At 51.5% G+C, this 12,954-nt stretch overlaps 1 protein-coding gene across 1 annotated transcript; it reads left to right on the forward strand.

Annotated features, from left to right (window-relative positions):
- Nucleotides 1-1,683: 1,683 nt before the first annotated feature.
- On the forward strand, nucleotides 1,684-12,845 carry Grhpr (glyoxylate and hydroxypyruvate reductase). Its single transcript, XM_070010020.1, has 9 exons — nucleotides 1,684-1,838; nucleotides 3,983-4,113; nucleotides 4,964-5,036; nucleotides 5,531-5,647; nucleotides 6,929-7,017; nucleotides 8,432-8,536; nucleotides 9,157-9,292; nucleotides 10,538-10,668; nucleotides 12,535-12,845. Exons 1-9 carry the CDS (start codon nucleotides 1,756-1,758, stop codon nucleotides 12,654-12,656), a joined length of 987 nt encoding a protein of 328 aa, XP_069866121.1. The 5' UTR covers nucleotides 1,684-1,755; the 3' UTR covers nucleotides 12,657-12,845.
- The last annotated feature ends 109 nt before the right edge of the window (nucleotides 12,846-12,954 follow it).

Here is a 12,954-nt window from a genome sequence, read left to right on the forward strand (position 1 = left end):
ATTAATATGTTACTTCAGGGGGACAAGGGGTAGCTGAGCTAAGCTTTGGCAAAGACCCAGATGGCCCAGGAACTTGCTGGGTGGTTGCAGTTGCTGAGGTCACCTCTCTGTGAAAATCTCAGCCCTCTACCCTGGCCCTTAGGAGATACATGGATTCTGATTTTTTTTTTAAAGTTAGTGGAGAAGAGATCACTCTATTGTCCTCTGGGAGGAAGTAACTGAATAACCCTCAGGTAAAAGGGAGGCAAGCACACACTGGGAATGTGGCTTAGTGGTAAAGTGTTTGCCTAGCATGCATGACGCCCTGTGTTCGATTCCTCAGTGCCACATAAACAGAAAAGGCCCGAAGTGGCCTTATGTTCAAGTGGTAGAGTGCTAGCCTTGAGTAAAAGAAGCTCAGGGACAATGTCCATGCCTTTAATTCAAGCCCCAGCGCTGGCAAAAAAAAAAAAAAAAAAAAAAAAAAAAAAGGAGGCAAGCAACACTGAGGGACAGATATGGGGTCCAGCACTTGTACTGAACTGGCTTCAGCATCATTAACCACAGTGTGGTGCCCCAGGGTGCTATTTTCCCTGCATGTGTTAATAATAGTTGTTAAGCTCCAGCTGTAGTGTTGCACTGTTATAGGCACTGTGTATGATTCATCACTCAATAAGCCAGGAAGCAGGTACTATTATAATCTCTATCTTACAAATGTGGAAACTGAGGCACACAAAAGTTTAATAATGTTTCATTAAAGCTGGGATTTAGACGCAGATGGTTAGGTTCTCTGGTCTGAGCTCCCACTTTTCTCCTTTACTGCCTTGGAGCTCCAGGAGACACTATCAGAGCCCATGTAAACATTGTTTAGTTCGACAAGGATAAGACTGACAATGGCGTCATTCTCAGTAGTTCCCTGAAGAAACTGGGGCTTAAGGAGATGCAATGATCTCATCAAGGCCAGACAGCTTGGAGGTGACAGAGCTTGGATTCCCACTGTCCTGACTGTCAACGTGGGTGTCTGCCCAGGACCTCATGCTGGGCTCTGCCTCCAGCATCAGCAGATGTCCCTTGAACCTGGATAGCTGTGAGGTGTTAAAGTCCCCTTTACAATTGTGGGTTTCATATTGGGAATTGTCCCAGGTACTAAAGGCGTCATTTCTGGATTCATACTCATTCCATGCTGTCCAGCCTCCTGAGAGTATACAGATCGCATCAGGCTTCGAGCCCACTGTGTGTGGGTCAAGGGCATGCCCCTTCCTGGCCTTCCCCACTCTGACAACCTATTCACATGGACACAGACACCCCACACACGCTCGCAGTACTCTCCTCTAGATGTCCCTCCACTCTAATCAATTCCTAGATACACCTGCCAGGCCCAGATCCTCTGGAGTAGTAGGGTTCCGGTTTGGTCCTGTCCTCACGAGAGCTAGATGGCACACAGATGCACTGGGCACACTCAGAGCCCTACCTTCATACCCGCACACTGTCACGGTCCCTCCCCGCTCTCCCTGCTCCTGCACGGTCCACTGTCGTCCCAAAAGGCGCCGCCTCCAGCCTTGCCCCAGACCGGTCTCCAGTAGCCCCGAGGCCCCGCCCCTGTAAAGGCCCCGTCCCTCTACGGCTGAGGCCCCTCCCCTTCCGTCCTCTTCCCAGAGGCTCCGCCCCTCGGGCTCCGAGGCCACGCCCCGTCTCGCAGCAGTCCGCGCCGTGGCGCGGCCCCGCTTCCGTCCCTGGTCGGTCAGGGTCCGTGGTTGTCCTCAGGCTGCTGGTTGGATGAAGCTAGCGCGACTCATGAAGGTGTTCGTCACTCGCAGGATCCCCCCCGAGGGCTGGGCCGCGCTCGCCCGGGCTGCAGAGTAAGCCAGCGCCCCGCGTGCCCGCCGCTGTGCGCGCCGTGTCCTGCACCGGGTCGGGTCGGGCCGGGCCGGGTCGGGCCCGAGTCGGGTCGGGCCGGGCCGGGTCGGGTCGGGTCGGGTCGGGTCGGGTCGGATCGGATCGAGTCGGGCCCGGGTCGGGTCGGGTCGGATCGGATCGGGTCGGGCCCGGGTCGAGCCGGGCCGGGTCGGATCGGGTCGGGCCGGGTCGGGTCGGGTCGGGTCGGGCCGGGCCGGGTCGGGTCGGGCCGGGTCGGATCGGGTCGGGTCGGGCCGGTTGCATCCGGCGGTGCCGCCCCCAGGCCCCGGCACCTCGGCGCACGGTGCCTCAGTGATCTCCAGGCGCGCCGTCGGGGCGCCTCGCGCTGTGCCAGGGCCGGCGGGGGCACTCTTCCCGGCCCCCGGTGTTTGGGGAAGGAAGGGTGAAGGAGTCCAGAGCTTGCTTTGGCCTTGGGCAGACTTGCTAACTGCGCCCAGCCGGGTCGTGCTTGAAATTTTAAGGCTGCTCAGAGAACGTTCTCTAGGATTCGGCTCCTGCCAGCCTCCTAGCCCTGCTGTGGGGCACCCGGCACGGGGCGGTTCTCCGAGAGGGGAGACTGCCCTTGGGGCAAAGTTCAGGCTGTTAATTCTTTACCCTCTGATGTTGGTTAAAACGGGCAGGAAGGGTCAGAGAGCATAGATGTGACCGACCTGGCCAGTGGATGGCGGGAGCTTTTGATGACCCTCAACTCCAACTCACCAGGTGCTTCTTGGACATCAGCTTTTCGTTCCTGCCACATTATGAAGTCAGTATTGTAATTCCTAAGTCATTCACTGAAAATCAGGTAGAGTGCATGCCAGTGACTCATGCCTAGCTAGCTATCCAGGAGGCTGAGGTCTGAGGATTGGAATTCGAAGACAGCCTGGGCAGGAAAGCCTGTGAGACTCTTTTTTTTTGGGGGGGGGGTCCAGTTGTGGGGCCTGAACTCTGGGTCTGGGCGCTGTCCCTCAGCTCTTCAGCTCAAGGCTAGCACTCTACCACTTGAGCCACAGCGCCACTTCCGGCTTTTTGCTTATGTGGTGCTGAGGAATCGAACCCAGGGCCTCAGGCATGCATGGCAAGAGCTCTACCACTGAGCCACCTTCCCAGCCCCTGTGACACTCTTATCTCAAATTAACCACCAGAGTGCCAGAAGTGGTAGGATGCTAGCCTTGAGCAAAAAAGCTAAGGGACAGTATCCTGGCCCCCAGCTTAAGTTCCAGGACTGGCACAAACATCAAAATAAATAAATAAGCAAGCAGAAAGGGGAAAGAAGGGAGTACTTGGCTGAGGATCCCACAGATGTAAGTGGTGGACCAGAGGTTTGTACTCAGCTTTGTCTCACCTTGACATCTTGCCACGCATGCACTTGAACTGTCACAGAGTAACCAATTCTAGAGGAAAATGTAGTATGTTTTTAATTTTGCCTAGCACAATGCAGCCTCTGTGGAGGACCTGCTTTTGTACTAAAGGGAGAATGGGAGAGGCAGAAAACAATACCAAAAAGGTGTGGAACTCCCACTACTGTAACACCTTACGTTGGCAGCAACAGTATCCCAGGAGGTACCAGCAGCTGTCCCCTCTCTAAAGGCTGAGAGGAGTATCTAGTTCCCGCCATTGCAGAGGAAGCTCTCCCTAAACCCCTGTATCCATTGGCCTTGAGCTTATCTTTCCTGGCACAGCCTACAGATGAGAGCTGTGTTTCATGGACTCATAGGACAGAAAGAAATGGAGCTACTTGTAGAAGCCCAAGTCCTATCACATGCAAGCTCCTCTTGGCTCTCCTTCCAGCTGGCCTCTTGAAGGCCCCCTATGACTGTCAGCTCTTGCTGGTGATATGTTGCAATGGCTTCCCCAGACTTTCCTTCTTTCCACTTAGGCTGTGCTCTGAGAGCCCCGCAGCCCTTTTCCGCTTTCTCTGATCTATGACAACTTTCACCATCCAACATTTGTCTCTGAATAGTTCTGAGACTACCTGTATACCTGATTCTCCCCAGCCAGCCCAGCAGCCTGAGGTCAAAGCAAGCAGAAGGCAGTGCTAGCTCTGAGAGAGCTAGGTATCTGCAGGGCTTCCCTGCATCCCCTTAATGGTTTTCCTTCCCTTCAGCTGTGAGGTGGAGCAGTGGGATTCAGATGAGCCTATCCCCAGCAAGGAGCTGGAGCGCAGGGTGGCAGGAGCTCACGGCTTGCTCTGCCTCCTCTCTGACCGCGTGGATAAAAAGGTTCTGGATGCTGCAGGTGTGTGCTGGGCAGCCTGGGCGGGATTCTGAGGAGGTCTTCTCCCTTGGGTGGGATCTAGAATGCTTTTCTTACCTTCTGAACCCTCAGAAGGCACACCCTGAAGTACTGGGCAGAAGCTGTGTTCAGTTATTGGCATGAGTTGCCCTTACCTGCTGTGAATCCCTTGGAGAGACTCCAGCACGGCAAAGAGCTCAGTGTGGATCCAGGGATATGGGGGGTGGGAAGGATGTCCTGGGTGCCCTTCCTGTCCTGCCACAGCCTTGTTCTGTGACCTTGAGCAAAACACTGCTCCTTTTGAGCCCCTCATGCAGCCCAAGGGAGGATCCAGCTCAGTGCCTACAGCAGCAGGCACCTAGTGTGTGTTTGCATAGCCCACCCACAGCTCTTGGCTCTGAAGTAGAGTTAACATCACTCTGTGAGTTGTGTTGGACAGTTTGGAGAACAGTTCTGGTTTAGAGCTATGTGATAGGAAAAATGCTTTTAAGTTAGTGCTGAGCCACCCCAACCCCTGAGCATCTGGGGTCTTTCTGGAGAAGGAGGAGGTATGAGAAGGTAGGCCTCAGAGGGGATCAGAGGAGACCCAAGAACACCAGTGGGTAAAGGAGGTAAGGTTGAGTGTCTGAGGTTCTAAGAGACCCATCTGCTGTGACTTGGCCAGGACACAGCCTCCCTGAGCCACCATAGCTGTCGCTGGCTGAAGATGTTCAGAGTTTTACCCGAGGACTAGAGATGCCAGCCTTTCCTCCTGGTCTACGAACATTTATTAATGAGCTGGTGTCCCCAGAACAGTCCCCAGTACATGGCTTCAAATTCTATGAGGGAAGACAATACATTTTCTGTACAACAGGAGCTGACCTCAAAGTCATCAGCACCCTGTCTGTGGGCGTCGACCACCTGGCTTTGGATGAAATCAAGAAGCGGTAAATGCAACTCAGGCTCAGGACAGGGCCTGGGATGAGGGTGGCTAATGGAGAGCAGGCCAGAGGAACTGGTAGTTTGTTCTCTCAGTGAGAAAGGCAAATGGCGGATGGTCAAATGTGTCCATGTGTGCATAAGCCATGTAAGCCCAGAAAGTCAGAACAATGGGTACCCTCTTCTAGTATTACCCTTTTCTTATCCCCACAGCACTCCTGGAAATAGAAAAGGCAAATGTTACTATTGCCCTTTCCCAAGAGGAAATTTCGAAAGAATAAGTGATTACTTGCACCAAACCTTGAACCCTGATCTTCCATCATTATGTCCTTCCCAAGTGAAGGTAACAGAAAAGGGAATGAGGACTGGCCACCTCTTGGTGCCCATTTATAGCTCCAATCTTCCTGGCAGGGAGAGCAGAAGTCACAGTATGGGAATGACCAGCAGTGGACATTGCTAAATGTGCAGGAGACTGATTTAACCCTACATGTTTGATCCCTAGTGGGATTCGAGTAGGCTATACTCCAGATGTCCTGACTGATGCCACTGCAGAACTCGCTGTCTCCCTGCTACTCACCACCTGCCGCCGGTTGCCAGAGGCCATTGAGGAAGTGAAGAAGTGAGTGATACCTCCCAAGAAAGCAATCTCTGCTCAACTGGTGGTTCCTGAGAACCAGGGCCAGCCTGATCTGGGTGTGTTCTCTGTCCCTCGTGCGTGCCACTGAGTGGGAAGAGTGGACACAACTAAAATAGAGCACAAGGCAGAGGTGCGGTAACAGGGCAAGAAGGGAACTCATGAGAGATGAGAAGGAACAGACATTTGCTGGTTGGTGACTTCACAGAAGAAGTAGCAGGGGGCATGCTCTTCAGTACCAAAGGTGATCCTGAGCACCCAGGATGCCTCACTCAGCAAACCCCAGAGGCTAGAGGTTGCTTTGAAAGCCACACCTGCACTGGGCACACCATGAGCACCATACTGTTTTCCTAAAGAAGCAAGCTTGTTCCTAGCTAACTCAGGAGACTGAGATCTGATCACAGCTGGGCAAGAAAGTCCATGAGACTCTTATTTCCAATCAATCAGCAAAAAGCCAGAAATAGGGCTATGGCTCAATGGTAGAGTGCCAGCCTTGAATGAAAAAGCTCAAGGGCAGCACCCAGGACCTGAATTCAAGCCAGTTCTACTATCCACAGTGTTAAATGCCCTGTTCACCGTCAGCCCACAGGAGTGGCACCTTGTTTGACTTGGACTCAAACTGTTCACCTAGGGCAATGGGCAGGCCTTATGGCTTTTTGTTGTTGCTTTGAAGCACCAAGAGAATGATTCCAGATTCCCAGGCTCCAAGTTTACAGCCTATGGCTTCCAGTTCCCCAAGTTTGCAACAACAGGCAGGTCATGTTTCCTGGCCTCAATAACTGTGTCCCAGGTCTGGGAAGGTGGCTCAGTGGTAGAGCGCTTGCCTTGCATGCATGAGGCCCTGGGTTCAATTCCCCAGCACCACATAAGCAAAAAAGAAAAAACCAGAAGTGGTGCTGTGGCTCAAGTGGTAGAGCGCTAGCCTTGAGCTGAGGGACAGTGTCCAGGCCCAGAGTACAGGCCCCACGACTGGACCAAAAACAAAACAAAACAAACAAATAACTGTGTCCCAGATAACTTCAAAGGAGGCACCACTGCTGTGTAATGGCACAGCAAAGTAGCTGGCCGGGAGTGGGAGGGTGGGGAGTGGGGTGGGGGGGGTGAGAGGGGTGGGGATAGAGGGTTGGAGATATCATTACCCCACTCATAGCCCTTTCAGCAGGAGGTGAGTTTAGACTTTGCATCACAACTAGGGGTGCTGGGTATGTTGGCCTCCTGTGACTCATCTTTGCTAAAGCTGCTCACCACTCCTCCCCCTCCCCACAGTGGTGGCTGGACAACATGGAAACCCATGTGGATGTGTGGTTATGGACTCACGCAGAGCACTGTCGGCATTTTAGGGCTCGGGCGCATAGGTGAGCTCACCCCCACCTCCACCCCGACCGCCTCTCAGTACTCCTGGCTTGGTTTGAGTCCCTGGTGATGTGGGCTGGAACACTGCATGCCCTTTGGAGAGGCTAAGAAGAACCACTTTGTAAAACATATATGCAACGGAATAAATAAGTAAAACCAGGAGTCCTTCAGAACTCATTATATGACAGAGTTCCTTAGGATATCAGCTCTCTAAAGAATAGAACAAGGAGGGCTGGGAAGGTGGCTCAGTGGTAGAGTGCTTGCTTTGCATGCATGAGGCCTGGGTTCGATTCCTCAGCACCACATAAGCAGAAAAAGGTGGAAGTGGTGAGGGCGTAAGTGGTAGAGCACTAGCCTTGAGCTGAAGAGCTGAGGGACAGCACCCAGGCCCAGAGTTCAGGCCCCAAACCAACCAAAAAAAAAAAATAGAACAAGGTCCTGGTGCTAGTGGCTCACGCTTGCAGTCTTATCTACTTAGGATGAGATCTGAGGATCAATGTTCAAAGCCAGCTTGAGCAGGAAAGTACATGAGACATCTCTAGTTAACTACCAGAAAGTTGGAAGTGGAGTTGTGGGTCAAGTGGTAGAGCACTAGCCTTGAACAAAAAGAAGCTCAGAGACAGTGCCCAAGCCCTGAATTTAAGCCTCAGGACTGGTACAAACAGTGGTTACAGATGCTGGACTAGATAGACCTTGAAGAGCATCTCACTGTGGAGAGCCCAATAATCTCACAGGTGAGGCTTTTCAAAGGCACTGAATTGTGAAGCCTTCAAATGGAGAGAGGCCCAGTGAGCAGTCTACCTACCATTCTGCTGACACAGCAGAGCTAGTCCTTTTCCAGTGGCCAGCCAAGCAATCGTCCATGATGCTCTATCATCCTGTGCAGGGCCATGCATAGGGAGTGTGGCTAACCTGTCTGGCCAGGCAACAGTCTGCCTGTCTTAACTGGAGAGAGTTGCTTAGAGTTCAGTGACTCTGGATCTTGTTCTAAGTCTGAAAAATCCAATTGCCCAAGTGTGAAAAGCTCTTTCAAGTTTGGAGCAAGTTGGAAGTTGGACAACGCCACCATCAGGTCTGGGATTACAGTAACGGAAGCAGAGGGTTCTCAGAAAAGAGGGAGGAGACCCCTTGACCAGACATCTATAGGGCTGTCACATCCAGTCCATGGAGAAGGCTAGTAATTGTTCCTCAGGATGGTTGGGATCATGTGAAGACAGTTTGAGCCAGAAGCATTGTCTCCAGATTGCTGAGGGCTGCAGGTTGGCTAGGGACTGATCACACTCGACTCCACTCAGTAAGACAGGACTAATTCATGGAGACAGTGCTGCCATTGAGACACTGTCCTAGACCTGTTGGATGCTGCTGTCATTTTTTAAAGGCTGAGAGCAAGCCATGATTTTGACTCCTTGCCTCTAGGCCAGGCCGTTGCGCGGCGATTGAAACCATTTGGTGTCCAGAGGTTTCTGTACACAGGACGTCATCCTAGGACTCAGGAAGCAGCAGAATTCCAGGCAGAATTTGGTAAGTAAAACCTTGATTGCCACTGGACCTTCATCTGTGTTCTTTTGGGAGTCTCCCTTAAATGGTGGCATTTGCAGGTAGAATGTGGGAGCTCCAGGTGACTGGAATCTGCTGTGCTCCATCAGGTGTTATCTAATCTGCCTACCTCTGGACACAGGTCTGCTTAGGGAGTATAGCATTTTCTCAGTGTGTGGGCAGAGGTGCAGGGATATACTGCCTTGATCCAGGCCCTGTGAGCTGCATGGTGTGATGAAATGCTGATGGAGGCTGGATCTTGTCATTCCTCCCTGTCAGCACATCCAGCACTGAAGGAGGAAAAAGCAAGATTGGTCCAGATTATAGATCCTTGAAAAATCTCCCACCCTTCTCTCACTACTTTTTCTCCATCTGCTAAACCCAAGGGTCTGGTAGATGATGTGGTGTACCAGGATCCCACAAGTGGCTGCCAGCTTTGTGCAGTCATTAAGAGCTCTACATGTAGAGATCAGGCCTTTAGAAAGCATCTTGGGAGTTTCTGTTATGAGGGGGCATGAGCGCCAGCACCATTTTGTTAGTCTCCACTATCTGGCTGTCTCTTGCTAGGATTTAGCCTCTGATGGAGCCCTGTTCTTCCCCCTCAGTGTCTGCCCCCGAGCTGGCTGCTGAGTCTGACTTTATTGTGGTGGCCTGCTCCTTAACACCTGACACCAAGGGGCTCTGCAACAAGGACTTCTTCCAGAAGATGAAGAAGACAGCTGTGTTTGTCAACATCAGCAGGTAACCTGGGGCCCCTGAACATCCCTGAGCAGTCTGTCCCCACTCCTGTGATCCTAGGTTTTCCTCCTTCTGGGTTGTTGCTGAGACCTCAGGCTGAGCTAAGTCTCCATTAACCACCATGGACCAACAACTCAGAAATACAGGAAAGGCCTTGTGAAGAACTGGTTCCCAGCAGTAGCCCCAGCCTTCCTCGGGGCCTGCCTCACAGTACTGAGGTTCAGGCAGTACAGGCTTGGTGTGCACCAAGTCACCAGGCAGCCTTGGGCAGGCCTACTATTCCACCATGAAGGGTGTACCATATGAAGTCTCGGGAAAACCATTTTTTGTTTTTTGGGTTTTTTTTTTGTGCCAGTCCCCAGGCTTAAACTCAAAGCTTGGGCCCTGACACTTAAGTTTCTTGCTCAACACTAGTGCTTTACCACTTGAGCCACAGCTCCCCCTCCAGCTTTTTTGGCGGTTAAATGGAGATTAGAGTCTTACTGACTTCCCTGCTGAAGCTGGCTTCAAACTTCAAACTTCGAACTGTAATCCTCAGATCTAAGCCTCCTGAGTAGCTAGGATTATAGGCGTGAACCACCAAGAGGTGGCTGAAAATCGCTAGACACTTAAGCTATGTGTTTACTGATCTCTCTGCCCTTGTTAGGCAGGTCCCTGATTGTATGTTGATTCTCAATGGAGTGGGAGTGGGGAGTCCAACACAAATGCAACTTGTAGGCTCTGTTCCTGCTGTAGTGCATGTCAATAAGCTTTATTCCTCCCAGCATTCCTGGGAGGTCGGTGGGAGTTTCCACGTGTTACAGAGGAAACTGAGATCTAAAGAATTTGAGACCCTTGTCAAGGGTCACACAGCTAGCAAGTGGCAGGACTAGAGCTCTTCAGTATAGGACTATCCAGACTTCCTATAGCACACTTCTAAGATGTGCTGCTTTAGAAATGAGAGGTACCAAATGTGAAGTGGGTTGTTGTCTGGAACAAAAAAGCCTGGGGTTGGGGCTGGGAAGGTGGCTCAGTGGTAGAGTGCTTGCCTTGCATGCATGAGGCTCTGGGTTCGATTCCTCAGTACTACATAAAGCAGAAGAAACCAGAAGTGGCATTGTGGCTCAATTGGTAGAGCACTAGCCTGGAGCTGAAGAGCTCAGGGACAGAGCCCAGGCCCAGAGTTCTGGCCCCATGACTGGCAAAAAAAAAAAAAAGAAAGCAAAAAAGCCTGGGTAAAGGGCATCCATATTGCATGATCATTTCCAGGGGAGATGTCGTAAACCAGGATGACCTGTATGAGGCCTTAGCTAGTGGCCAGATTGCAGCTGCTGGACTGGATGTGACGACCCCAGAACCATTGCCCACTAACCACCCTCTGCTGACTCTCAAGAACTGTGGTAAGAGCTGTATGTTCCCAGCGCACATGCCTGCACTGTGAACCAGGGTTGACAGGTGGTCCTGGGCTGTATGGAGCCAGTTTAAGTGGTGCTAAACACAGACAAACAAGGTCTGTGAATTGTTTAGGCTATTAGTGATCCAAGAGAGACCCTTCTGAGCATGCTCAGTTGGGTCTTTGTCCCCAACAGAGTAGCTCATAGAGGAAGAGGAGGCTGGCCACTTGTCCTACTCTTGTGACTATCATGGAGAAATCTCATTACTATCAATGCCTAGTATCAGTGTGTGAGAAAAGTAGTAATGACACCACCAGTATTTACACTTAGGCCAGTGTTTTCTCACAGCAATAAAACCTTCTTCTGTTTTGTGGGTAGGACTGGGGCCTGTGTTCAACCATTTCTTAGCTACCAGGTTTCATCAGTGTGGGGTGCTGGAGGCTAGTCCCTCTTGCCTGCCTGCCTGCCTGCCCACCCATCTGCCAGTCTGGAGTGGCACACAGCTGCACCTCTGTCACTAGCAGCAGCAGTTCCTCCTAAGGTGGCTAAAGAATCCAGTGTGGGTTTTCCAATATTTGGCTCCCCAGCTAGTCAGTACCCCACAGAGTTGTGAGTTTGAGCTATGGTGGCCCTTTCTTCATTCTTTGCACTGTAACAGTCCCACCCTCTTCCTATGCTCCCCTAGCCATTGCTATCTGTGACACTCATTGTACTAGCTCTCATACTTCTTTTTTTTTTTTTTTTTGGGGTCCGGTCGTGGGGCCTGAACTCTGGGCCTGAGTGCTGTCCCTTAGCTCTTCAGCTCAAGGCTAGTGCTCTACCACTTGAGCTATAATGCCACTTCCGGCTTTTTTCTTTTTGCTTATGTGATGCTGAGGAATCGAACCCAGGGCCTCAGGCATGCAAGGCAAGTGCTCTACCACTGAGCCACCTTCCCAGCCCTCATACTTCCTTTTTGAGTCCTTGAGGGACAGGGCTCCAGGGGTCAACCCCTTGGGTTTCTGCTTTAGCAGACCTGGGCTGGACCTGAGACTGTGCACCCAACTGACTCCCAGGTGACTGGTTTTGCTGGCTCTGGGACCAGTCTCAGCACTTGCCTTTCTGCCTCTTCAGTTGTCTGCTTAACAGCTTTCTACATGACTGTGTGTGGGATATGCTCTGAACCATGATTCTCAGATCTCAGCCTCTTGAGTAGCTATAGGGATGAGTCACCAGCAGCTGGCTTGACTAATAATAATTTACATATTAAGGTTTCTGCCTCTACTCACCATTGGTCAGAGCTGTAGGTTATCCTTTTACATTCTGGCATGGAAAACCAAACAAGTCCTTTGCTGCCTGCCCAATGAAGGCGTCCATTATTGCAGCCTTGGCAACTCTACAGTCCTATCCAACTCCAGCCTGCCTGGCTGTGATGTTAGGGCCTTGCCTGCAACTGGGGGAAAAAAATTCGCATCTTCCAAGCTGAGAGTCAGTTTATCATGCAGGTACTGCTTCAAAAGGCAGCTCTTTAGGGACAAGTGACCTCACTTGCTTGACCCCACTGCTCTGCAGGGCGTGCCATCCAGTACTTCATCTTCTGAAGACCTGGGCATCCATCACTTTAGGGGTATAAGGTGTGACAAGTGGTTGGTGCCTAGCTTCTAAGCTGTTTCTAGGGTGCAGGTCCCTTGTTCTTTTTGTGTGGGTCTCAGTTGCCTGCTGTCCCTTTACTGTTATCCTTAGCCCCAGTCCTGGCGGTGGTATGATCGTATGAGGGGAAACAAAGGAGCACTAAGGCAAGTTCCAGGGTCTTCCATACTGGCAAACTCAACATGAAAGAAGCAAGCTTAGGGTCTTGAACTATTCTCTAACCTGCCTCTCTCTCCTTTCTAGTGATCCTGCCTCACATTGGCAGTGCCACCAACCAGACTCGCAACACCATGTCCTTGTTGGCAGCTAACAACTTGCTAGCTGGCCTGAGAGGGGAACCAATGCCCAGTGAATTTAAGCTGTAGCTAAATGGGACTAAGGCCTGAGACCTAGTGCCCTGAGATTCTGCTGGACACTCCAGGCTGGATTTAGAAACCAAGGGGAAGCCTGATCGGTAGTCTGCAAAAGACCAGTGCTGGGAGAAATGCTTGCCACGTTTATGGCTGTACATATCTGAGCCCAAAGTCTGTAACTACCATTAAATAATTTTCTGAGATTGTCTCAGCCTTATTCTGTGGGGAGCTACAAAAAGACTATCTGTTTAGTTGACATGTAGTGATCTGCTAGGTTCTGCTGCCCACCTCAGGTGTTTCAGTATTTAGA

This window comes from Dipodomys merriami, unplaced genomic scaffold, assembly GCF_024711535.1.
Source record: "Dipodomys merriami isolate MVZ:Mamm:240054 unplaced genomic scaffold, mDipMer1.0.p SCAF_11, whole genome shotgun sequence".
Taxonomy (NCBI): Eukaryota; Metazoa; Chordata; class Mammalia; order Rodentia; family Heteromyidae; genus Dipodomys; species Dipodomys merriami.